The 26,806-nt window shown below is 39.6% G+C and overlaps 1 protein-coding gene across 1 annotated transcript in view; it reads right to left on the reverse strand.

Annotated features, from left to right (window-relative positions):
• Nucleotides 1-26,806, reverse strand: part of kcnk2a (potassium channel, subfamily K, member 2a) — a 135,342-nt gene that overhangs the window by 18,196 nt on the left and 90,340 nt on the right. Inside the window, exons 5-6 of the mRNA XM_063055042.1 lie at nucleotides 12,352-12,538; nucleotides 1,155-1,297 (exon numbers count right to left, since the gene is read on the reverse strand). Coding sequence (XP_062911112.1) covers nucleotides 1,155-1,297; nucleotides 12,352-12,538 — 330 coding nt within the window. The remainder of the gene's footprint in view (nucleotides 1-1,154; nucleotides 1,298-12,351; nucleotides 12,539-26,806) is intronic.

Raw genomic sequence — 26,806 nt, forward strand, 5'->3', positions numbered from 1 at the left:
TTTCTCTCACATCCCACAGGTGTGCTGGTGGTTTAACTGCCCACGATAACTTAGAAGTTATATAGAAGTGGCAGGGGAATTACAACCTTAAAGACAATAGGTTGCAGAGCTTCAGGGAAACAAGACAAATGGAATAGGACTGATGCTACTTGTTTGCAACTTGCATGGACCTGTTTGTGGGAATGTTTGTAGCATGTGCATGATGCTCAATAACCACAAATTCCAACATAGCAGTATGATGGAAATTGGTACAGTATTATAAATTAATTACACTCTGATAAAATGAAATTATTTCTTATGAGCAAGTAATCTGATTTTTTTCTGTTTAAATCAGTGGTGAGAAATGCTGCACACAACAGAAAATTCCACATCCACACCACTTTTCTGATGTATAAGATTCATCTCCATCTTTATTGGACATCTTGGTGTCAAGCTGTTTCTTTACCTGGACTCACCCACAAATGTAATCTGTTGACAAACAACCTCTTTGCATTTCTTTCTATGCTGCTTTTGTGATAAATTAATAATTTAAGAATGTAAAATTTACATGATGTATTTTATTAAACCCACAATAGCAAAACTCACTGTGTAGAAACTCAAACAACAGAAAACAATAGGACCTCCTGTCCCATGATCCTCTCGTATCCCCTTCTGCCTATCACCTGTCCAGCTCTCGGCTCCATCCCTCCCCCTCCTGTCTTCTCCTATCATTTTGCATCTCCCCCTCCCCCTCCAGCTTTCAAATCCCTTACTCACTCTTCCTTCAGTTAGTCCTGACGAAGGGTCTCGGCCTGAAACGTCGACTGCGCTTCTTCCTATAGATGCTGCCTGGCCTGCTGCGTTCACCAGCAACTTTGATGTATGTTGTGTAGAAACTCAATTTGGAATCATAAAACTGGCACCATACAGTATGTCACAATAACAATATTTCAACTACAGAAATATCAACGTAGAGTATATTTTAGTATTTTGCTAATACTGCAAGTGGGATTTAAAAGAAGCTTAAAGTCATATGTGACAGGATAATTGAATAGACATGAATAAAATAGCATTGCTTTTAAATTATAGTTTGCCATTGGAATTAACATTTTTATTTCAATCTTAATAATAATGTTGCATTAGAAGTGTAGGTGAGATAATTTTGAACAACTCACCTCTTCCTGTGTTTTTCTTGATATAACATGAAGCCAATCTCCAATCATACTGAGAACAGCAGCAAAATAGGCGAGTCCCACCAGGATCCAGAACCACACGGCAGGTTTGTACCAGTCTAGGTATTCTTTATCTGGACTCTCTCCTAAACATTATTAAAGAAATAATTAATATTATTAAAATAATCAAGTTCAAATAGATTACAGTTTACAAATTTTGTAAGAAAATAATAGAACAGGAATCATTAGCTGAGATGTGCTTTGCAAAGCTAATAAGAGACAAACTAAGGGCTTTTTATTAAGGCTATCTAAATAAGAGCTGCACTGACACTTCAGCGGTTGGTATGGAGAAAACTGCAGCATTACAGTGGCCTCAAAAGATTTATAGTAATGGTTGTTAAGAGTACTGAGATTATATATTTGGCAAGCGTAAATTCAAAGACCTAATCTGATGCTAATTGGCACTAAATTGATTGCCTATCTCAGAGAGAATTAGAAGTATCACATGGCTAATTTTTAATCTGCCTTTCAAAGTACCTCAATTGGTTGTGGATTTCATTTTCAGCTCACAGTCACAAGCTTAGAAGAAACTATAAAAGTGTTATATCAAATTGTAAATGAAGAATTGTTGTTAAGGATAGAAATACTACTTGAAAGACATAATTGAGCATCTTGAGAGCCAAAGTGTATGATGGGCAGTGATGACTTTTTTTTGAATAGTTAGGGCAAAGAAGAGCACAAAAGATGCATTTTATTTAAACATATGGGCTAAAATTTGGTTGCCACTTGATGGCATCAGGTTCAACTAAATTGAATGAGGGAAGCAAATAAAATTTTAAAAACCACACTGCTCTTTCTTTCTAATCAGACATCCAGTTAAAGAGATCTACCTTGTGGACCATGAAGGGAGCATGATTGTATTAAGTACCATAGTTCTGACTTCCCGAAACAAAGGCCAAGGGGCTGAAGATTTTGCAGAGAAAAGACTAAGTAAGGTCTCAATGTATTTCAGAAGTGTGTGCACATGCATCTCTAATATTATAGGCAAACAAAATACTGGAGGAACCCGACAGGTCAGGCAGCACCCATGGAGGGAAGCAAGCAGTCAATGTTTCCGTCTGAGACACTTTACAGTGCCCATAAAAAGTACACCCTCCCCCCGGAAGTTTTCATATTTTATTGTTTTACAATATTGAATCACAATGGACTTAATTTGGCATTTTTGACACTAATGAACAGAAAAAGACTCTTTTGTGTCAAAGTAAAAACAGATCTCTACAAAGTGATCTAAATTAGTTACAAATATAAAACTCAAAATAATTGATTGCTTAAGTATTCACCTCCTTTAATATGACACACCAAACAACACTGGTGCAGCTCATTGGTTTTAGAAGTCACACAATTAGTTAAATGGAGATCACTGTGTGCAGTTAAGGTGTTTCAACTGATTATAGTAAAAATCCGCCTGTATTCGAAAGGTCCAACTGCTGGTGAATCAGTATCCTGGCAAAAACTGCACCAGGAGATGGTTGTTGGATAAGTGCAATGCTGCAGAGAAATACCAGCAAAACCCAATTCAATCTTCAGAGCCTGTTGACTATTTTAGATAAAAGTTACATGAGTTTAAACTAAGTTGGCAGGGAGATAGGACTTTGAGTATTAGGGCTAGGGTGGGTGCAGTTGGTATTCAAGTTAACATAGCGTGCAGTAAGACTGTGAGGAAGGACAGGCAGACGATAAAGCAAAATTGCAGTCGGGGATGAGTTGAGGGTAACATCGGGCAAAATTGAATAGGTTGATGAATACAGGACTGAAGTGTTATATCTAAATGCACAGAGTATACAGAACATAGTGGATGATCTTGTAGCACTGTTAGAGATTGACAAGTCTGACATTGTTGGCATCGCTGAGTCATGGCTGAAAGAAGATCATAGATGGGAGATTACCATCCAAGAACACACCTTGTACCAAAAAGACAAGCAGATAGGCAGAGGGTATAAGGTGGATCTGTTGGTAAAAAGTGAAATCAAATCAAAAAAAAGAGGTGACATAGGATCAGAAGATGTAGAATCCTTGTTGGAAGTGATAAGTAACTGCAAGGGTAAAAAGATCCCGATTAGAGTTATATACAGGCCCCAAAACAATAGTTAGTGTGTGGAATATAAACTTGAACATGAAATAGTAAAGTGTGTAATAAGGGAAAGGTTACGAAAGTCATGGGGAATTTCAATATGCAGGTAGATTGGGAAAATCTGGTTGGTGCTGGATCCCAAGAGAGGTAATTTGTAGACTGCCTATGAGATGGCTTTTTAGAACATCTTGTGGTTGAGCCCACTAGGAGAAAGGCAATTCCAGTTTGGGTGTTGTGTGACGAACCAGATTTGATTAGGGAGCGTAAGGTAATGGAACCATAAGGAGACAGTGATCATAATATGAAAGAGTTCACTCTGCAGTTTGAGAGGGAGAAGCTAAAGTCAGATGTATCAGTATTCCAATGAAGTATAGGGAATTACAGAGGCATGAGAGAGGAGCTGGCCAAAGTTGATTGGAAGGGGACACCAGCAGGGATAACAGCAAAACTGCAATGACTGGAGTTTCTGAAGGCAACTTGGAAGGTGCAGGCTAGATACCTCCCAAAGATGAAGAGGTATTCTAATGGGAAGGTGAGGGAACCATGGCTGACAACAAAAATCATAGAAACCATAAAAGCAAAGGTGTCATGGTCCCAAAAGTTAATTCCTCATATTCTACTGATTCCCTTTGATTGTGGCACACCTGATTCTCATCGAGACCTGCAGCTTAAATATCCCGGCTTTGCATCCACTCATGGTCAGATCATTGTTTAGCCAGTGTGGTAATTAATGTTCCTGGCCGCTTAGGATTGTGTATTCTAAGTTTTACTTCAGTACCGATGTTTACCTGTGTAACTCTGTCTCTCCATGTCAAGATAAGGATTCTAAGTTTTACTTCAGTATCGAGGATTACCCATGTAACTCTGTCTCTCCATATCGAGAAAAGTATTCTAAGTTTTACTTCAATACCAAGGTTTACCTGTGTAACTCCGTCTCTCCGTGTCAAGAAAAGTATTGTCTACCGCTTGCCTTTCTACGCTCTGTGTCAAGCTAAGTTCTGCCTGCCTCCTGCTTCCCTGTTCACCCTCCCCTTTGCCGTTCAGCTCCAGCCACTCTCACACTGCATCTTAACTCAATCTCCATGCCAGTGTCCTGCGTTTGGGTTTGCCCCGTTCTTTGCAACAAAAGGAGAGGGCATAAAATATAACAAAAATTAGTGTAAAGTTAAAGGATGGGGAAGTTTTAAAAACCACCAGAAAGCAACTAAAAAAAAAACATAAGGAGAGAAAAGATGAAGGTAATCTAGCCAATAATATCAAAGTGAATACCAAAAGTTTTTTTTAGATATAGTTAAGTAAAGGAGAGGTGAGAATGAATATTGGACCACTGGAAAATGACGTTGTAAAAGTAGTAATGAGGGAACAAAGAAAGTACTTAGCATTACTCTTCACGGTGATAGATATTAGCAGTATGCCAGAATTTTGAAAGTGTCAGGGGCAGAAGTGAGTATATTTGCTATTACTAAGGGGAAGGTGCTTGGGAAGCTGAAATATCTCAAGACAGATGTCACCTGGACTACACCCAGGGTTCTGAAAGAAACAGCTAAGGAGATTTTGGAAGCATTAATAACAATCTTTCAAGAATCACTAGATTGCAAATATCTCCACATTCTTTAGTAAGAGAGGAAGGTAGAGGGAAGGACATTATAGGCCAGTTTGCCTGACTTCAGTGGTTGGGAAGATGTTGGAGTTCATTATTAAGGATGAGGCTTTGGGGTACTTGGAGGCACATGATAAAGTAGGCAAAGCTATTATGATTTCCTTAAGAGGAAGTCTTGCATGGCAAATCTGTTGGAATTCTTTGAGGAAAAAACAGGCAGTATTGGCATAGAAGAGTCAAAGGATGTTGCACACTTGAATTTTTAGAATGCCTTTGACAAGGTGCCACACATGAAGCTGCTTAACAAGATTAGAGCCCATGGTATTGCAGGAAAGATAATAGCATGGAGAGTAGATTGGCTAGCATACTGACAGGAGGCAAAGAGCTGGAATAAAGGGGGCCTATTCTGGTTGGCAGCCGGTGATCCACAGGGGCTTTTAATGGAACTGCTTCTTTTCATGTCAGATGTCAACGATTTGGATGACAGAATTGATGACTTTATGGCCAAGTTCACAGATGATACGAAGATAGGTAGGGGCAGGAAGTGTTGAGGAAGCAGGGAGTCTTCAGAAGGACTTGGACAGTTCGGGAGAATGGGCAGCTGTGTACATACATCTATTGATGCTTCTGGACACATCTTCAGTGTTGTTCCTGGAATCATTGGGTGTTTCGGGTCTTTCAACATCTAACAACCTTCTCCAGGTGACCCAGCCGGGGCTGTTCAGACCCCAGCTTGTGTCCAGATGGCTAGCTACTTATGACTCCATGGCTCCCCTCTTTTGAGCCACAGCCATCTTGAGGCCCTCTCTGCCGTATCGGTGGTACTGTGGATGGCTCTCCTCTTCCTCTCTCCCTCAATGCCCAAAATGCTGAAGGCTCTAACTAAAGAGCGGGCTACGAATCCCCTATAACCAACCTCCACTGGGAGACACCTCACTCTCCATCCAGCCTGCTGACAGTTGCTGACCAAAGAATGGCTGATGGATCTAGTGTTGGGAAGTGCTTGGTCATGTACTTTAGTAGAACAAATAAAGGTGTATACTATTTTCGAAACAGAGAGAAAGTTCAAAAATCAGAGGTGGAAACATACTTGGGAGGTCTTGTGCAGAATTTGCTAAAGGTTACTTTGCAGGTAAGGAAGGCAAATGCAATGTAAGCGTTCATTTTGAGAGGCAGAGTATGAGGGCAGAGGTTTGATAAAGCATTAGTCAGACCACACTTGGAATATTATAAACAGTCTTGGGCCCCTAACCTAAGAAAAAAATGTGCTTGTATTAGAGAGGGCCCAGAGAAAGTTCATGAGAATGATCCCATGAATGAAAGGGTTAATGTATGAGGAGTGTTTGATGGCTCTGGGACTTTACTCGCTGGAGTTTAGAAGAATGAGGGGCGATCTCATTGAAACTTATTTAATATTGGAAGGCTGAGATAGAGTGGATGTGAAGAGGATGGTTCCTATAGTAGGAGACTCTAGGACCAGAGGGCACAGCCTTGGAATAGAGGGAAGTCCATTTAGAACAGTGATGAGAAGGAATTTATTTAACCAGATGGTGGTGCGTCTGTGGGATTCTTTGCCATGGATGGCTGTGGAGGCCAAGTCATTGAGTATATTTAAAGCAGAGGTTAGTTTGTTCTTGGTTAGTCAGGCCATCAAAGGATACAAAGGGAAGGCAAGAGAATGGGGTGGGGATAACAAATCAGCCATGATGGAATGGTGGAGCAGACTCAGTGGGCTGAGTGGCCTAATTCTGCTCCTATATCTAAAGGTCTTATGGTTACCAATCTGGAGGTTAGAGGCCGAAGTTATGGGATTCTGATAATAAATCTGGAGCCAAGTACTGGAGGCAGACTGTCCTGATATTGGTGATCTGTCAATATGTGTGAGTGGATACAAAAGGGTTTTTTTTTGCTGATGTTGTTTTATTTTGTTGATTGTGTTGTTTCGTGAAAACACAGTAGCCATGCTATGTTAGTGCCAGAATGCGTGCCAACTCTGATGGGCTGCCCCCAGCACATCCTTGTGTTAGTTGTTAACACAAACGACACATTTCACTGTATGATAAATAAATGAATCTGAACCACACCATTGTGCATCTGTAACCTCCTGTTATATATAATTTATATAATAAAGGGAGCATTTAGTAAGGTGTTACTGAGAGAAGGCAACCTTAAAATAGCTATTATAAATTTAAAGGGAATTAAGATTAAAAGCCTATATTACAGATGACGGAATGGATCTGTATAAAATGCTTAAGGTAGCCTATAAATTAGGAGTAAAAACAGTTGAACGATATGATACTAAGTTTGGGAGATTGCCAGCCTATATATTACCACTGCAAGAGAAATTTACAAATTTCTCAAAATTATGTTGTATTAGAAAAGATTCAAGAGGTCTGTATCTCCTTTTGTCATCTTGCCCCCATGGTCACAGGTCTCCTCGCTTAAGTTGAACATTCCTCGTCATGAAAAAGCTTTATTTCAGGAATACGGATTGAGGATAATGCTGAGCTTAATATGGGATACATAAAAATAGTGCTTCACTGTATTATTATCATATTTTATAAAATTATCAGCAGATGAGATAAAATTCCATGCTGCTATATAAGGGCACAGTTTGCTTTGTAGCAGAATATAATTAATTACTTACAGTGCTTATAGAATGTATCCACCACCCCTCCCCAGGAAATTTTCATGTTTTATTTTTTACTACATCGAATCATCGTGGATTTAATTTGGTTTTTTGACACTGATCAACAAAAAAGACTTTCTGTCAAAGTGAAAACATCTCTACAACATGATCTAAGATAGATACAAATATAAAACACACAATAACTACGCTATGAAGACAAAAGAACACTCCAAGCAGCTCTGCAAAGAAGTTATTGAAAAGCGCATGTCAGGAGATGGATACAAGAAAATTTCCTAATCACTGAATATCTATTGGAGTACAGTTAAGTCAATCATCAAGAAATGGAAAGAATATGGCACAGCTGTAAATTTTCCTGGAGCAGGCCATCCTCAAAAACTGAGTGACTGTACAAGAAGGAGACCAGTGTGGGAGGCCACCAAGAGACCTATGATAACTCTGGAGGAGTTGCAAGCTTCAGTGGCTGAGATGGGAGAGACTGTGCATACAACAGCTGTTGCCCAGGTGCTTCAGCAGTTACAGCTTTATGGGAGAGTGGCAAAGAGAAAGCCTCTGTTTTTAAAAAAAAACATGAAATGTCAGCTAGAGTTTTTCAGAAAGCATGTGGGAGACTCTGAAGTCAGTAGGAAGAAAGTTCTATGATCCGATTAAACCAAAACTGAGCTTTCTGGCCATCAGACTAAACACTATAAACAAGAGGAATTCTGCAGATGCTGGAAATTCAAGCAACACACTTTATCAAAGTTGCTGGTGAAAGCAGCAGGCCAAGCAGCATCTCTAGGAAGAGGTACAGACGACGTTTCAGGCCAAGACCCTTCGTCAGGACTAACTGAAGGAAAAGTTAGTAAGAGATTTGGAAGTGGGAGGGGGAGATCCAAAATGATAGGAGAAGACAGGAGGGGGAGGGAGGGAGCCAAGAGCTGGATAGGTGATTGGCAAAGGGGATATGAGAGGATCATGGGACAGGAGGTCCGGGGAGAAAGACAAGGCGGGGGGGGGGGAACCCAGAGGTTGGGCAAGGGGTATAGTCAGAGGGACAGAGGGAGAAAAAGGAGAGTGAGAGAAAGAATGTGTGTATAAAAATAAATAACGGATGGGGTACGAGGGGGAGGTGGGGCATTAGCAGAAGTTAGAGAGGTCAATGTTCATGCCATCAGGTTGGAGACTATCCAGACGGAACATAAGGTGTTGTTCCTCCAACCTGAGTGTGGCTTCATCTTTACAGTAGAGGAGGCCGTGGATAGACATGCCAGAATGGAAATGGGATGAGAAATTAAAATGTGTGGCCACTGGGAGATCCTGCTTTCTCTGGCGGACAGACACTGATCATAATATGATTGAATACATACTGCAGTTTGAAAGGGAGAAGCACAAGTCAGATGTATCAGTATCACAATGGAATAAAGGAATTAGAGGCATGAGAGAGGAGCTTGCCCAGTTGGATTGGAGGAGAATACTGGTGGGGATGACAGCAGAACAGAAATGGCTGAAATTTCTGGGAATAGTTCACAAGGCGCAGGATAGATATGTCCCACAGAAGAAGTTGTTCTTAAATAACAGGGGTAGGCAACTGTGGCTGATACAGGAAGGTAAAGACTGCATAAAGCTAAGGAAAGAGCATATAAGGTAGCAAAAGTAAGTGAGAAGCTGGATGATTCAGACGCTTTTCAAATCCAACAAAAGGCAACTAAAAAAGCTATAAGAAAGGAAAAGATGAAGTATGACGGCAATCTAGCCAAAAATATAAAGCAGGATACCAAAAGTTTTTTTAGCTATATAAAGAGCAAAAGGGAGGTGAGTGTCGATATGAGACCACTGGAAAATTATGCTGGTGAGGTAGTCATGGGGGACAAAGAAATAGCAGATGAACTTAATGAGTACTTTGCATTGAGTCTTCACTGTGGAAGACACTAGCAGTGTGACAGAGGTCAGTGAGTGTCAGGGAGCAGGAGTGAGTACCATTGCTACTACAAAGGGAAACGTGCTCAAAGGTCTTAGGGTGGATAAGTCACCTAGGCCAGATAGACTACATCCCAGAGTTCTGAGAGAGGTTGAAGAGATAACGGATGCATTGGTCATGATTTTTCAAGGATCACTTGATTCTGACATGGCCCAGAAGACTGTAAAAATTGCAAATTTCACTCTACTCAAGAAGGGAGGAAGGTAAAAGAAAGGAAATTATAGGCCAGTTAGCCTAACTTCAGTAGCTAGGTAAGTGTTGCCGTCGTTGATTAAGGATGACATTCCGGGGTACTTGGAGACCAATGATAAAATAAGTCAAATTCAGCATGGTTTTTGCAAAGAGAAATCTTGCCTGACAAATTTGTTAGAGTTCTTCAAGGAATTAATAAGCAGGGTAGATAAAGGAGAGACAGTGGATATCATTTACTTGGAAGGCGTTTGATAAGGTGCCACACATGAGGCTGCTTAACAAGATAAAATCTTATGATGTTACAGGAAAGATACTGGCATAAATAGAAGAATGGTTGACAGGCAGGAGGCAGTGAGTGGGAATAAAGGAGGCCTTTTCTGGCTGGCTGCCAGCGACAAGTGATGTTCCTCAGTGGTCAGTATTGGGCCTGCTACTTTTCACATTTTTTGTCAGTGATTAAGATAATGGAATTGGTGGCTTTGTGGCAAAATTTGCAGAGGATATGAAGATAGGTGGAGGGATAGGTAGTGCTGAGGAAGCAATGTGATTTCAGCAGGACTTAGACAAATTGGAAGAATAGGCAAACAAGTAGCAAATGGAATACAATGTTGGGAAATGTATGATAAAGCATTTTGGTAAAAGGAACAATAGGGCAGACTATTATCTACATGGGCGGGGGGGATTTCAAACATCAGAGGTACAGAGGGACTTGGGAGTCTTTGTGTGACACTCCCAGGAGGTTAATTTACAAGTTGTCTGTGGTAAAGGTGGCATTTATTTCAAGGGGAATGTAATATAAAAGCAAGGAGATAATGCTGAGCCTTTATAAGACACGTGTCAGGCCGCACTTGGAGTATTTTCAACAGTTTTGGGCCCTGTATCTCAGAAAGGATGTGATGTCTTTGGAGAGAGTCCAGAGGAGGTTCACGAGGAATGAAGGGGTTAACATATGAGGCATGTTTGGCAGCTTTGGGCCTGTATTCACCGAAATTTAGAAGAATGTGGAGCGATCTCTTTGAAACCTACTGAATGTTTAAAGGACTAGATAAGGTGGATGTGGAGAGAATGTTTCCTATGGTGGGGGTATCCAGAACAAGAGGGTACAGCTTTAGAATTGAGGGGTGACCTTTTAGAACAGAGGTAAGGAGGAATTTTTTTAGCCAGAGGGTGGTGAATCTATAGAATGCTCTGCCACGTACTACAGTGGAGGCCAAGTCCACGGGTATATTTAAGGTGGAAGTTCATAGTTTCCTGATCGGTCAGGGCATCAAAGGATATGGCGAGAAGGCAGGTTTATGGAGTTGAATGGGATCTGGGATCAGCCATGATGAAATGGCTTGGCAGACTCGATAGGCTGAAAGGCCCTAATTCTGCTCCTATGTCTTAAAGTCTTATGGATTTCACAAGGAATCCAATGAAGGAACATATTAACAGCACTGGAAAGCTGTTAACAGAATTAATGGGTCCACTGTATCCCCATGCATGGAATTTTCAAATTTGTTGGTACAAATGCAGGGATTACTAACAATTCCATAGAAAAATATTTATCTTCTGAAAATACACTTCCAAATTGCTTAAATTATAAAACACCAGGGTTAATAAAAAATACTTTTTTTTTCTTGGCTACATTAAAAAAAAATTAAACAGAATGCTATTGTAATTTCATTATCTTTGCTTTTTTTCCCATAAAATGCTTGTAAATTCATTCTAGGCTAGCTCCAGAGAATAGCCACTGCTGGAATATACATTAAATTGATGGGAAGAGTTAATGATTAAAATTTTGTAGTCATTGACTGAGGAAGTCAATGCTTAGGTGACCCTGAAGAAAGATCCCTATGATGATCTGACAACATCTGTGAAATAGATTTTCCTTTGCTGAGGGACGTTGATTCTGGGGAATCCTTGGTGTCTGGAAATAGTGATTCCATCAGCTAATGGAGCTGCCACTCATATTGAAGTGTTCTTGCCTCAAACCAGAAAGCAAAAAACAACAACTTTTAGTAAATATTTGAACAATTAAGATTAGAGCATACTTGCAGGTTTAAAATGGACACGCAAATCCAAAAACACATAAAAGCCCTCATATTTTGAAATATTACCTAAATTACATACATGAAGTTAATTTTGGTGATTGGGCAGTTGAAGAGGTTTTTAAGCAGTAATTATGATTTGAAATCCTATTGAAAGTTATCTGCATCTGGTATAACAAAGTGGCAGATTTTAAGAGGGCCTTCCATCAAAAACTAGAAATATCTGGTAACCTCTAACAATTCAATGATATCTGGAGAAGGCTTCAAAATAGTGTTTATTATGGAGGTGGTGGGGGTATTTTCATATTTCCATCTTTTATTGTATGCATCGACTTCAAAAGGTTCTTTCCATTTTCACAGTGGAATGACTGAACAATGCAGGACTGTGTTTTCCAATGAAATGGATAGGAAAAAAATGAAATAATTGTAACATTAATTTCAAATTATGATCTTCATACATAGCGAAAAGATCATTGAGAATGCAATGGCATATGAAAAATGGTGTAAAATTTCCTTGTTTTTTTGAAATAATTCTAGAATTATGACAATTACATGCCTTACAAATATCACATCATGTTTTGGGACAGGTGACCTTCCCTTGTCCCTTCTGGCACATCCAGTGATTTGAATTATTTCTTACCTGCTACATAATCACCAAACCCAATCGTTGTCAAAGTGATCACTGCAAAATAGATAGACTCCAAAGCTGTCCAGCCTTCTATGTGTTTAAATATCATAGCAGGGATAGCCACAAATAATAGACAACCAAATAGTATGAACAAGAAAGTGGAGATTACACGGATTTTTGTTTGACTGATCTTCCATTTCTGCAAAAGAAAGAAAAAATTTGTAAACTACTTAATATTTTCCCACCTCCTTGATTCTTCTTCAACATTGATATTCCAAGACCGTTGAATAACAGATAATATTCCTAACAATTAAAATGGCATCATAAAGTTCAAGTTCAGGTTTATTGTCATTCAACCATATAGATGAAAACAGCTAAATGAAATGTTTCTCAATGTGCAAAACTCAGCAGATATAGCACATACAGCATGTAAAATAATATTAACAGAGAAACTTAACATATTCTGTAGATGTACAATTTGATATAAAGTGCATTTACGAGATATAGTTAAATATACAATTGTATTACCGCTACTGGCGCTATTATATATAATGTGTACTTGATGGTAGCAGGGCATTCAGAAGTCTCACAGCCTGGGGGAAGAAGCTGTTACCCAGCCTAACAATCCTCCTTCTTATAATGTGGTATCTTCTGTCTAATGGTAGTAGGTGAAAGAGTTTGTGGGACGGTTGCCAGGAGTCCTCGACAAATGCTCCGAACACAGCCTTACTTCTGGATTGGGGGGTGGGGGGATATCAACGGAGGAGAGAGATGCCAGCAGTCCATACAATCTGTTTCAGTGTCCTGTGGACAGATGCCTTGCAATTCCCACACCAGACAGTGACAGAGCATGTCAGGACACTCTTGATGGTGCTCTGGTAGAATGTAGTTAGATTGGGGGTGGGGAGCCTTGTTCGCCTCAATCTCCTCAGGAAGTGGAGGTACTGCTGTGCCTTATTGACTAAAGAGGTGGCATTGATGGGCAAAAAGATCAGCGTGAATATGGTGGACCAAAGGACTTGTTTCTGTGCTGTACCATTACATGACTCTATGACTAAATCCATCAGCTTTAATGCGAAATATACTTATTACATTAACAATATGAGAGAATACAGGATCCTCCATTGCAGCAGTCACACAATGACAAGTGAATAACACACAGGGAAAATGCAAATTCACTTTTGCAAAGGTAGAAAGTTTGCCCATTCATTTTCATTGTGTATTAGGATCTGCTGGATGAACAGTTGTCTTCAGCTGGGATTTAATGGATTGAAAACAAAATATTGAAAATTTTCCAGCTATTATAACTCTGTTTTACTAACAACAGACAAGTTAAAGAAGTATTCTCTCAATGCAGTATTACACTGTTTCTAGAGTGCAGTCAAATGTAAAAGTTGTTATAAATATGAGTTAAGACCGCAAATGAACAAGATAAGGACAAAAAGGCAAGTCTGCTAGGTCAGAATGCAGAAGTATTATATCAGGATTGTTAGCTACTGATAATAATCACAGAATGTTAATAGCACAGCAAGATATATTTTAGCTTTTTGAATCCTTGTAGGCTGTATGTAAGGACAATCTATCTAGTCCCACTCCTTTATGATCTCCATATGGCCCTCCAAATATTTCCTTTTAAGAATTCATCTGATTCTCTTTGTTGAATCACACACTGGAATCTGGCTCACATGTTCCTGCAGTGCATTCCCTGATGGTCAAAGGTTATTTCTTCATATCTTTTCTGGTTCTTTTTCAAATTACCTTCATTCCAAGTCCTCTAGTTCTTGACCCTTTCACCAATGAGAATAAATTTTCCTTGCACTGCTTTGACGTTTAAATTACCGCTGTTACATTTGCTTTAAACCTGTGTTCAAGAAAACTGAGTTTATTCATGAAAATAGTGTACCTCATTGCCAGAATCATCCCAGAAGTTCTCCAATGCAACCTCTCCGTGGTCTTCATATCTTTTCATAGTGTGATGCCCAGAACTGGACACAAAAATGCAGTTGTGGCTAAACTATGCTGTAAATTTGAGCATGACTTCCTTGCGTTGAAGTGTGTGCTTCTGTTTATTCAGTCTGTGATCCCCATACATACACAGATCTAATTTTTCTCTGTGCTCTTTGTTATGATCATGCCTTCTACTTTATATTCTCTCTCTCTCATATCTCCTCACTGAAATGTAACACTTCACATTTCACGTGTCACCTGTCGCCTGTCATTTCATTAGAATAGAAGACAAAGGAAATAAGAGGAGGACTAGGCCATTTGGATCATTGTGACTGCTCCACTGTTCAATAAGATAATGACTGAATTTTTACTCTAGCACTGCTTTTGCTAGTTACAATTCCAAAAAGATTCAAGAGAGTTGTTAAAAAATACTTCTGTTTGATAAAGCAAAGCTGACTCTGCCCAATTTATTTTCATTTTGAAAATGTTCTATTACCGCACCTTAAAAACAGATTCCTGCATTTCCCCAACTACGAATGTTAGGCTAATTGGTCTGTATTTCCTCAGTTTCTCTCTCCCTGCTTGAATAAATAGTTGGATTTATTTGGAACATTCTGATCTAAGGGAACCTTTCTAGAATCTATGGAGCAAGAGAAAATCTGCAGATGCTGGAAATTCAAGCAACACACACAATGCAGGAGGAACTCAGCAGAACAGGCAACATCTGTGGAAGAGAGTAAACAGTCGACGATTCAGGCTGAGACTCTTTTTCAGGACTCTGCTCAAATGCTGCTAACTATTGCTCGAATGTTGAGTCCTGATGGAAGAATTTGCTCCAGCATTTTGTGCGTGTTGCTAGAATCTATGAAATTTTATATTGGAGCAGGAGAACCAGGAACAGGTGCAGACCAATCAGCCTCTTGAATCTGCTTCATCATTCATTGAGAAAATAGCTAATCCAATTTAGTCTCAAGATCAATTTCACTCTCTCAACATACCCCTCGATCCCATTATAGTTTAAATATCTGTCAACCATTGTTTTGAATATGCTGGTGCCCACAATTTCTTAGAATATAGAATTTCAAAGATTTATGACCCACTGAGCAAAGAAGTTCCTCCTCATCTCCATTATCCCATCATTTCTGCCCCTAATTTGACACTATCCTCCTTATGTTCTGTCCAGTAGGGGAACCATTCTCACAACATTCATTTTATAAAACACTTTTACTATTTTATATGTTTAAATTAGATTGCCACCATTCCACTGTACTCCATGGGCATAGTCCTAACCTGCTCAACCTTTCTACATACACTAACTGCTTAATTGCAGAAATTCACCAAGTAACTTGACCTCAAATACAAGTTCATTGTTCCTTAGATAGAGACCAAAATGTATTTCAGGTACGACACCACTAATATCCTGTAAATTGCATTAAACTTCCCTACTTGTATACCTTTATACATGAACAAATAATACCAAATTATTATTTTCATTTTCTGTAAGAACAGAATATAGAATAGTACAGCACAGTACAGTTCCTTCAGCCCACAATGCCGTGCTGACTTTTAAACCTACTTCAAGATCAATCTAACCATTTCTCCTAGATAATCCTCCATTTTTCTTTCATTGATGTGCCTGTCCAAGAGGCTCTTAAATATCTCTATTATATCTGCCTCTAGCACCACCCCAGCAGCACATTCCACTTGTTAGCTCCAAGTTTTACCTCACTTTACAACATCACATTCCATCCAATGCCCTTAACCTAATAACTGAGCACACGAAGGACAATTCTCCATTTATGCTGGGTTGTTTCTTTTGGGATCCTATATCATTAAATGTGTGATTAAAACACTTAATTAAAATCTGAGTAATCTGAAGCGTGTTTGTTTGGAGTTTTTGCATTTTTTGTGTCTTTTTAAACTTTTTTAGTGGAACAGCTTGCTTCCAGATATGTAAGGCTTTGTGGTGCTTCTTCAGAGTTTGATTGTGACTGGAGGAACAAAGGGAGAATTCATAGAGTAGATTAAAGAGCCAGAAGAGGAAAGAGGAGAGGGTGAAGACATTTAGTTTATCTGTGGATCTTCAGGAACAATTTCCTGAACTTAACCTCAGAAATGACTTCAGTATATGTGACTTCAGAAATAACCTCAGTACATGTGATGCCTACTGTTCACAAAAAGTAGTCAACAACTGCAACCATTATGAAGTCTTAATTCACTGCAAGAAATGTGGTAACCATGGCTGCCAAAAACATTGTAGCTTTTGGCTGCTGCTGTTACAATGGAGGTGCATATCCAGTATCATGGAATCAATCAGAATAATTTAACTGAACTTCTCTTGGTCATTCACCTTCAAACAACCAAAAGAAAAGCTCGCTCCAAGATCTTTGCTCATGGCTCAGGTTAGATGTCCGACCATTAAAAAAAACTTGTAAAATGAGATTTGTGTTTCCATAAGTATTATTATAGAGCTCACTATCTGTATTCTCAATTCTTCCATATTCATTTTGGCTTATAGCAACATTTGCACAATATTCTGCACACTGTATAATCTAGATGTGAAAAAGGAATAAGAATTCCATCATAACAATTCTAACAATTTTAGGGAACCAAACTTATTGATCAGTAAGGTTACCTACCGATAGTTCTCACTCCTGATCTGCTGGGTATTTCAAGCATTCACTTTTATAGTTTCAGATTCTCAGAAGCTTCTATGCTTTGCATGTTACATTTTCAACATGTTTTGTTTTTGTTTTCTTTCTCTCTCTTTAATTGCCCCATTCCTCTCTGTTACTAGGTAGCTCCAAAAGCATCGTGCCTGGTCTCCACCCTTCTTTCTGATTGCTTGATCTCTGCCCCTCCATGCAACTTAAAAATACACATATTTCTTCACTCCTCCAGTTCTGATGAAGTGACATTGATCTGAAATGTTAAGTGTCTGGTTCTTTCCCTATTGATGCTGGCTGACCTGCAAAGTATTTTTAATATGGAAGAACAGACTTTGCCACTGCTTATGGGACACTAAAAACAACTGAAAAGAGGCTACAAATTAGATAGACCTTTCTTGCCAATAATCTCAATGACACAAACCTATTCACCAAAAGTCACCCACTCTTCACCCATTCCTCACCCATTCCTCCACTAGCCATCACATTGTCCTCTTTGTGAGATATAGGAAACTGGTCAAAAACATGTCAGTCCAAAGAATCCAAAGAAAATTGGCATATTGGATCCAATATTAGCTTAATAATAGATGAGGATGATGATGGAGAGTTTTTTTGTAATTGTATGCCCTTCTGTGCAAACCACTGTAACACTAAAGATATTTACAACATTGCATGAGAAATATACCATTTATATGAGCTTGCTCCATTTTTCATTGGGTTCATATCGGAACTGCTACATCAATGCCATTTTCTTGCACCACTCAGATTGGATTCAAATTTGGCTTGGCCATGGAAATCAGAGAATAATTATTAATCTGAATTGAGGTTTGTGAACTGTGGTGTTCCATAGGGATATATATAAGTGATTTGGAGGAAACTGTAGATGGGTTGATTAGAAAGTTTGCCAGTGACACAAAAATTGAGAGGGTTACAGATAGGGAGTAAGGTTGTTAGAAGATAAAGCAGGATGTAGATCAGTTGGAAATATGAGTAGAGAAATAGCGGACAGAGTTTAATCCAGACAAACAGGCAGTGTTACACTTTGGGAGGACAAATTTAAGAGGAAAGCATACAGCAGGAATTCCCAAATTTTTTTTTATTCCATTCACCCCTACCATTAACCAAGGAGTCCGCGGACCCCAGATTGAGAACCCTTGGTATACAGTAAATGGCAAAGCCCTTAGGAGCATTCAAGTGCAAAGAGATCTTGGGGTGCCAGCCCAGAGCTCCCAGAAAGGGCAATGAGTATAGAAGTATATAAAATTATGAAAGACATAACTAGGGTAGATAGTAGGAGTCCTTTATCCAGACTAGAAATATCAAATACCAAAGAGAATAGCTTTATGGTGAGAGGGAGACAGTGTAAAAGAAGTTCTGCAAGAGACTGTTATGTTACGCAGAGTGTGGTAGGTGTACCTGGAATGTGCTCCCAGAGGACATGTTGGAAGCAGATACAAAACCAACACCTGTGATAGTAGGGCATGTAGAAGGCACATGAACAGGCAAGGAATGGGAGGATACAGACAATGTGCAGGCAGATAAGATTTGTTTAACTTATCATCCTGGTCAGCACAGACATCATGGGCCAAAGGGCCTGTCTTTGAGTTATTTTGTTCTATTTTCTGTAGATTTTATAGTGTTGGGATACAACAAAAAACTATTTTTATAGTGTTGGGATCATCATGAGAATCCTCTTAATGTTGAATTAAGTTACAACCATTATCTAGGGGAGGAAAAGGTACTCCATGAAAAAAAAGAGATCGCCGTTAAAATTCAGAATGGTTTAAAATTAAATGGTCCGGTCATCTCATGATGTATTTTAAAATGTATTTCAAATATTTATTTGAAATGATTCTTCTTTCCAAGTATGCTGCTTGGCTGCATTTGATTTCCTGCATTTGATTTTTTTTTACACAACCTATGTTTGCATTCCTCAAACTACATTTTGGGACATTCAGGACCATATATACTGTGATCCCTTAACTAATATCTCATTTTCTTCCATTGTCCCACCCCATTAATCATCCACATTTTACAAGCTCAAAAGACTTGTGCGAGAAATCTGGAAAAAAAGCTTTATACCCTATAGTCACAAACATTTTTATTTATCCCTATACACGGCAATAAATCAAAAGAAATTCACTTTCCTAGAGGGTATTTTCAAACAAGATATAATTTAATAATATAGTTTTATTTCCAAAATGAAATTTGTTTCAAGGGGAGCTTAAAAGAAACTAAAATTCGTCAAGCACCATCTTCAATAACTTAATATAATTAGCAAGAGTAACCAGAGGAAAACACTCTCTACAGCATTGATTAGAGATACCACTTTATTTATTACAGTGGTTTGTGCGACTCTCCTGGGAATTTATCTTGACTATCAGAACTGTACCAACAGAAAATCAAAGATTCCCTAGAAATGATTTGGAAAACTTTAATGTTCAACAACTTGGCATGGACCTGCGGAGCTGGAATATCAAGTCATGTTCTCGTATTCAAACACAGGGATTACATATTCTAACAGCTTACCCAACTTCAAATAGATGAACTGTATAATAAAGGGAAAAAGAAGAAATGGAGTTAATTATTAAACTGTGGATGGTTTACTAGTTAGTTAAAGCTTTATTGTCTTTGTTGAGGACAACAAGACTACAGTGCTACTGCATTCAGTGCAAAACAGCAGACTGGCAATTCAATTACTAAAAACACAATGACTAAATTTAAAATAAAATCTGAGTTATTTAGAATGATATCTATGTTACAATTGAATTAAGGGCAACTGACTCTGAAATTCAGAGAAACAATGGCTGCCCCATTCAAGTGTTGCACCTGCCTTTGTTATAAAATACAGTGATTAAATATAAAATAGCATTAAGAATTGTGCCCATGTATTGCACTTAGGAATTGTCCATTACGCATATGGACTAAGAGCGGGAGAGGGGAACTTTATTCAATTACATGACAGCCCTGGGAAGAAAGCTGTTTTTCAGTCTGGGTGTCTGTGCAGAGAGGTTTCTGTATCTCCTGCCATATGGTAGGAGACTGAACAGGTGATTACTGGGATGGGATGAGTCCATCACAATGTCACGAGTCCACCGTTGGCATCGTGAGTTGTAGATGGTTTCCATGTTGGGTAGTTGTGTCCCAGTGATGTTCTGTGCAGTCCTGATCACCCACTGAAGTGCTTTCTGGTTGATCTTGTTGCAGCTAGTGTACCATACTGTTATGCAATAGGTCAGTATACTTTCAGTTGGCACATCAGTAAAATTTTACCAGCAGCCTTTGGCATAGATTTGCTCTTTTTAAACTCCTTAGATAGTATAGGCACTGCTAAGCCTTCCCTACTATCAAGGAGGTGATGGTGGTCCACGAGAGCTTCTCTGTGATGTTCATTCCCAAGAATTTAAAGCCAGAGACCCATTTATGAGTAGTGGAGCTCCTTGATTTCCTGAAGTCAATAATCATTTGTTTTTCTTAAAATGTTGTGTGAAAGGTTATGGTATTGTACCATTCAGACAGGTTCTGCACCTCCTCTCTGTATGCTATTCAATTGTTATTTGTAATGAATCCAATCACTGTGGTGTCATCTGCAAATCTGATGATGGAGTTGGTGGCATAGGCAGGGGCACAAAGTCATGGGTGAAAAGAGTGTAAAGGAGTGGACTCAGTACACATTCCTGCAGTGCACTGGAGCTCAGTATGCATTCCTGCAGTGCACTGGTGTTCAGAGTCAGGGAGGTTGACGTGCATTTGCCTAATCTGACTGCCTGGGTGCAATTGGTAAGAAAGTCCTGACTCCAGTTGCAAATTGATTTATTGAGTCCCAGACTGTGTAGTTTAATGTTCAGTTAGTTGAGGAGTATGGTGTTGAAGGCAGAACTATAGTCGATAAAAAGCATTCTGGAGTAGGTGTCCTTATGCTCCAGGTATTTCAGTACAATGGGGAGAGTAATGGAGATAGAATCCTTGGTTGGCCTGCTTGTCGTATCGGCAAACTGGTGCTGGTTCGGAGTAGCAGGGATGTCAACATTAATGTGGGATATAACCTGTTTCTCCAGGCATTTGGGGGCTATGGGGGTGAATGCAACCAGTCCATAAAGTTGTTCAGGCATGTTACCGCTGACTGCCTTGGTATGATGGTTGATGTTTTGAAGCATGCAGAGACCGCGGCAGGGGACAGAGAGAAGTTAAAGATTTCAGTAAAGGGAAACCTCCGACAGCTGGTTGGCGCAGTCCTGGATGACCTGCTGTGGTACACGGTCTGGTCCAGCTGCTCTGCCTCTGTTAGGAGTTCGATAATGCTCAGTCAGTGGATTTACATTGAAATCCCAAGCTTAACTGTTTTTAGAATTCTATTGCTCAATAGTTCCTACATATTTGAAAAGCATTAGGAAGGAAAAAAGATAAGATGAAAAAAGAGCAATAAAATGCTGCAAGTGAATCAATATGACACCGTCTAAGATGAGATGCAGGTGAGATAAATATTAAAATCTGGGAAATTCTGCTGCTCTGAAAGTGCTCTACATAGTGGAATGGTAACACAATAGTAAACTTCTTCCATTGCACAGTTGAAAGCATCCCGACTGATTGTATCACGGCCTGGTGTGCTAACCACAACACACAAGAACACAAGAGGCTGCAGAGTCAGGAACACAGCCTGGTCCATCACGAGCACAGCCATCCTCACAAGTGACAGCATCCATAGGAGGTGCTACCTCAAGAAAGTGCCATTTTTCATAAGACCATAAGACATAGGAGCAGAATTAGGCCATTCAGCCCATCAAGTATGCTTCGTCATTCCATCATTGCTGATCTATGTGTCCTCTCAAACACATTCTCTTGACTTCTCCCTGTAACCTTTGATACTCTTAGTAATCAAGATCCTATCAACCTCTGCTTTAGATATATCCAAAAACTTGGTTTCCACAGCTGTCTGTGTCAATAAATTCTACAGATTAACCACTCTCTAGCTAAAGAAACTCCTCCTCTCTGTTCAGGTATATTGACCTTCAATTTTGAGGATGTGCCCTTTGGTCCTAGATTTTTCCACTATTGGAAACATCCCCTCCACATCAACTCTATGTATACCTCTCAGTATCTTGTGGGTTTCAATAAGATCTTCACTCCTTCTGCTAAACTCCAGTGACTGCAGGCCCAGACCCTTTTATTCCTGGAAATATTCTTGTAAACCTTCTCTAGACACTCTTCAATAACAGCACATTCTCAGTTTGATATATAGCCCAAAATTGCTTACAATACAATAAATGTGCTCTGACCAAAGTCAGAATCAGAATCAGGTTTAATATTACTGGCATACATCGTGAAATATGTTAGTTTTTTTGCAGCAGTACATTGTAATACATAGCAATTAAAAATAACTATGAATTACAATAAGTGCATTAAAAATGTTAAGAAAGTTGTGGAAAAAGAGAGCATCCTTGAGGTGCACCAGTGTTGACTATCAGATTAGATTATGAGGACACTCAGTCCTCGTTTATTGTCATTTAGAAATGCATGCATGCATTAAGAAATGATACAATGTTCCTCCAGAGTGATATCACAAAAAAACAAGACAAACCAAAGACTAACACTGACAAGACCACATAATTATAACATATAGTTACAGCAATGCAAAGCAATACCATAATTTGATAAAGAGCAGACCATGGGAATGGTTAAAAAAAGTCTCAAAGTTCCAATCGACTCCCGATAATCCCCAATAGCAGGCGGCAGAAGGCAGAAACTCTCTCTGCCATAAACCACCAGGCACCGACAACTGTTGATGCATTGGAAGCACCCGACCACAGCCGACTCTGAGTCCGTCCAAAAACTTAGAGCCTCCGACCAGCCCTTCGACACTGAGCACCATCTCTGCCGAGCGCTTCAACCCCGTCCCGGCCGCCGAGCAACAAGCAAAGCCGAGGATTCTGGGCCTTCCCCTCCGGAGATTCTGGATCACACAGTAACAGCAGCAGCGAAAAAGGCATTTCAGAAGTTTCTCCAGATGTTCCTCCGTTCTCTCACGTCTGTCTCCATCAAATCTGGATTGTGCACGGCCCCCTACTAGACAGATTACAGGGAGTGGCCGCGCAAGCTGCATCGTGCCGCCATCTTCTCCTCTGTCACAGCGAGATGTTATTTCCCATCCACACTGACTGTGGTCTTCTGGTGAGGAATCAAGGATCCAGTTGCAGATAGGTACAGAGTCCCATGTTTTTGGAGCTTCTTGATTGGATCTGAGGAAATGATTGTGTTGAACACTGATCTGTAGTCGACAAACAGCGTTTGACATAGGTATTACTATTGTTCCGATGATCCAAGGCCAGGTGGAGAACCAGTGAGATTCCATCTACGATAGACCTAGTGTGGTGATGAGCAAATTGCAGCTGGTCCAGGTTCTTGCTTAGGCAGGAGTTGACTCTGGCCATAACCAACCTTTCAAAGAACTTCATCACTGTAGATCTGATTGCAACTGGGTGATAGACATTGAGGCAGCTCATCCTGCTCTTCATGGGCACCCTGTAAGGTTGTCACCCTTTTGAGGCAGGTAGGAACCTTTGGCTGCAGCAGTGAGAGATTGGAAATGTTCTTGAACTCTCCCTCCAGTTGGCTGGCATACATCTTCAGTGCCGTACCAGGTACACCATCAGGGCCAGTCTGGTGCTGCAGTCTTTTGTCTCTCCCTATGTCAGGAGTAGAGCCAAGTGATCAGACTTTCCAAAGTATGGGTGTGGGATGGCATTGGAAGCGTTCTTAATGGTGGTATACCAGTGGTCACGTGTGTTGGTTCCCCTGGTTCCACAGGTGAGATGTCGGTGGTAGTTGTTCAGAGACTTCAAGCTGGCCTGGTTAAAGTCCCCTACAATGATAGGGAAGGCATCCAAGTGCATTGTCTCATGAGGGTTGATCACGGTGCTCAGCTCCTCCAATGCCTGTCCAACAGTGGCCTGAGGTAGAATGTACATCACTACCAGGATGGTGGCAGAAAATTCCCTCATCAGATAAAATGAGAAACACTTGACCACTGGAGAGGGACTTGGATAGAACTGTATGTCTGAGACAGAGCTTTAAAAGTTTCAGCATTACACCTTTGCTTTTATATTCTAGTCTTCTCGAAATGAATACTAACATTGCATTTGCTTTCCTTACTACCAACTCAATCTGCATTAACCTTTAGGGAATCCTGCACAAGAGTTCCCAAGTCCATTTTTCTGAGTTCAATCCCAATTTAGTCTGTGCCTTTATTCCTTCTACTAAAGTGTGTGACCATTCATTTTCCACCGGCCGCTTCTTTGTCCATTCTCCTGATTTGCAGATTCCCTGCTTCTTCAACAGTTACAGCCCCTCCACCTATCTTTGTATCATGTGCAAAATTAGCCATCAAATATGGCAATAATTTCTAGATCATTATCTGAGATGTGCAAATTAGCACAGAGTTAATAAGATCAGACCTAAATGTGTGGCTCAAAGACTGGTGTGGGGGGAGTGGGCTTGAATTCACGGGATGTTGGCAAGAGTATTATGGAAGAAAGGGGCTGTTCAGGTGGGACCAGGGTCCTGGTGTACCATATAACTAGGGCTGTGGATAGGGCTCTAAACTGGAATATATTGTATTTTTTTTTCCTTAATTTATTTGTGGTAATAGTACTTCATATGTTGTGAATTATATGTACTATGGTCTGCAGGAACATTGTTTCATTTGGCAGTATACAGTGCCTTGAAAAAGTATACAGCCCCCACAATTATTTTCAGATTTTACTGTCTCATTTTCTAAATTTAAAATATATTGAAGTAGGCTTTTTTGAACTAATCTACAAAAAAAATTGTGCATCAAAAGAAATACTGCAAAACCTGTCAACAACTTACAAAAAAAATATTAACTGAAATTATGAGGCTAAAGAAGTATTCATCTCCTTTGTAATTACTACGCTAACTTTCCTCAGGTACCAACTCACCCAATTTGTTGATGTGAAGAATTGGAGGATTACTTGTTTTCAATGAATTCAAGGTCACATAGTATGGTAGATTTTCAACAGACCAAACCAAAATGAAGACAAGAGTATTCAAGACAAGTCAGGGAAATTATAGTAGAGAAGCACAAATCTTTTCCAAACATGCTACTTTAAAAATTGAGAACGATGGATTAAATTTTCTCAACTTGCTGTTGAATGATCACATTGGCAACTAATTGCTGGCAGTGGTCACACATGTTTTGCATATACATTGAGTGTGGTCATTTTTTCAATGATAAATAATTACAAGTCTCACAGGGAGTCCCCAGCACATGTTTAAGCTGTCTGCTGCTGTTCACCTATGGAGGAGAAAATGAACTGCCGCCTACTTGAGTTTCTGTTTTATTGTGAATGCCGCAATGTGCAGAAGGGCCAATGTGTAGCATGCTTCAGCCACTTAACCTTTGTCATGAATCTCCAGGGGCCTAAGGTATCAGAAGTACCATAACTTTTCACACCACAGGCTGAGAGCTCCATCCTGTGTGTTAAGTACTTACACCTAACACTGTGTTGCAGAGCAGGTATCAAATAAATGTTCTGTCTCAATCAACATTGTTGTTGTGCAAGTTGAAAAATACAGGTATTTTCACCCAACTCAACCTTTCAGGAAGACCACCTGAAATATTGAAATTATGGATTGCAAAGGAAATTGCTGACAGTAGAGCTACTAGGACTTGATGTTTCAGTCCCTATGGTAAATCGGCACTCTCAATGTTGGCAGTGGGCTTGGAGTGGTGACAAGAAGAGAGGGTAGGTACATCATCAGGTGGACACCCTCCTTCTTTGACGTTTTGTTGATAAGCCCATGATGTCTCCAGAGGGCTCAATGGTGCTACCTGGCATCCCTGATACACCCCCCTCAGTTCCATACCCTCCTGTCTTCATCTTGCAGCCCAGTTGTTGTCTTTCCTTTTAATCCAAATCCAATTACACACAAATGGGAACATGGTCAGAAAATGTAATGCTTTTCTAGGACTATCTTTCAATTAGGTTGCCTTTATTTTAGCTACTTCACAAAAACCTGTTTAAAATTAATTATAAAATTGATTTCTATGCATTTCAGCAACTTAAAAGTCATTTGTGCTACGTGCAATGTGCTGTGGCTAATATATTTTGCACATTGGCGCCGGTGCGTTGTTTCGTTTGGCTATATTCATGTATGGTTGAATGATATTTAAACTTGAAACTTGAACTTGAACTTGTGATCAATGTTGGGAACAGACTTCTAAAGCTGTTTCTTCTCACATTTTCTTTACAGTGGATATGAGAAGATTGGTAGAATATATTTGAGGTGGATGATAAAAGGTTTAAGAAGAAATTTTTGACAAGAAAGATTAGGACCCAAATGCCGGTGTATCCGAAGGCAAGGATCAAAAAACAGTATAAAGTTGGAATGCGAACTGAGCAAAAACAAAATGATAGGTAATATCACTAGTTAGGCTTATGATTGAGCACTGAAGCTCCATTTAGATGCTCTTTAAATACTCAATTCTTGATGCCCAAAATACAATTGCCAATTAGGAGGACGGTCCTGAGTCCTTAAAGCAATCCATACTCTGGAGAGTTCGAGCATCTAAACCCTGGAAGCCTGGACAGTTGGGAGCGTCTCGTAACAAGATTAGGATAGAAAGAATCCAAAGAAAAGATTATATAAATTATAGATCTTGTCGTTACCACTAGTGTACTTGTATGTTTCCCATATCTTTTATCTGAACATTTTTAAACTATAAGTTCCTTGTTCTTACAAGAAACACCTTTATAAATATCTTGTTCTTGTGATATATATTGCTTATCAGATTGCATAGTTTGCCACTAAGTTCTCAAAAAGGTTTCCAGTTTTGT

The sequence above is a fragment of the Mobula hypostoma genome, chromosome 8 (assembly GCF_963921235.1).
Source record: "Mobula hypostoma chromosome 8, sMobHyp1.1, whole genome shotgun sequence".
Taxonomy (NCBI): Eukaryota; Metazoa; Chordata; class Chondrichthyes; order Myliobatiformes; family Myliobatidae; genus Mobula; species Mobula hypostoma.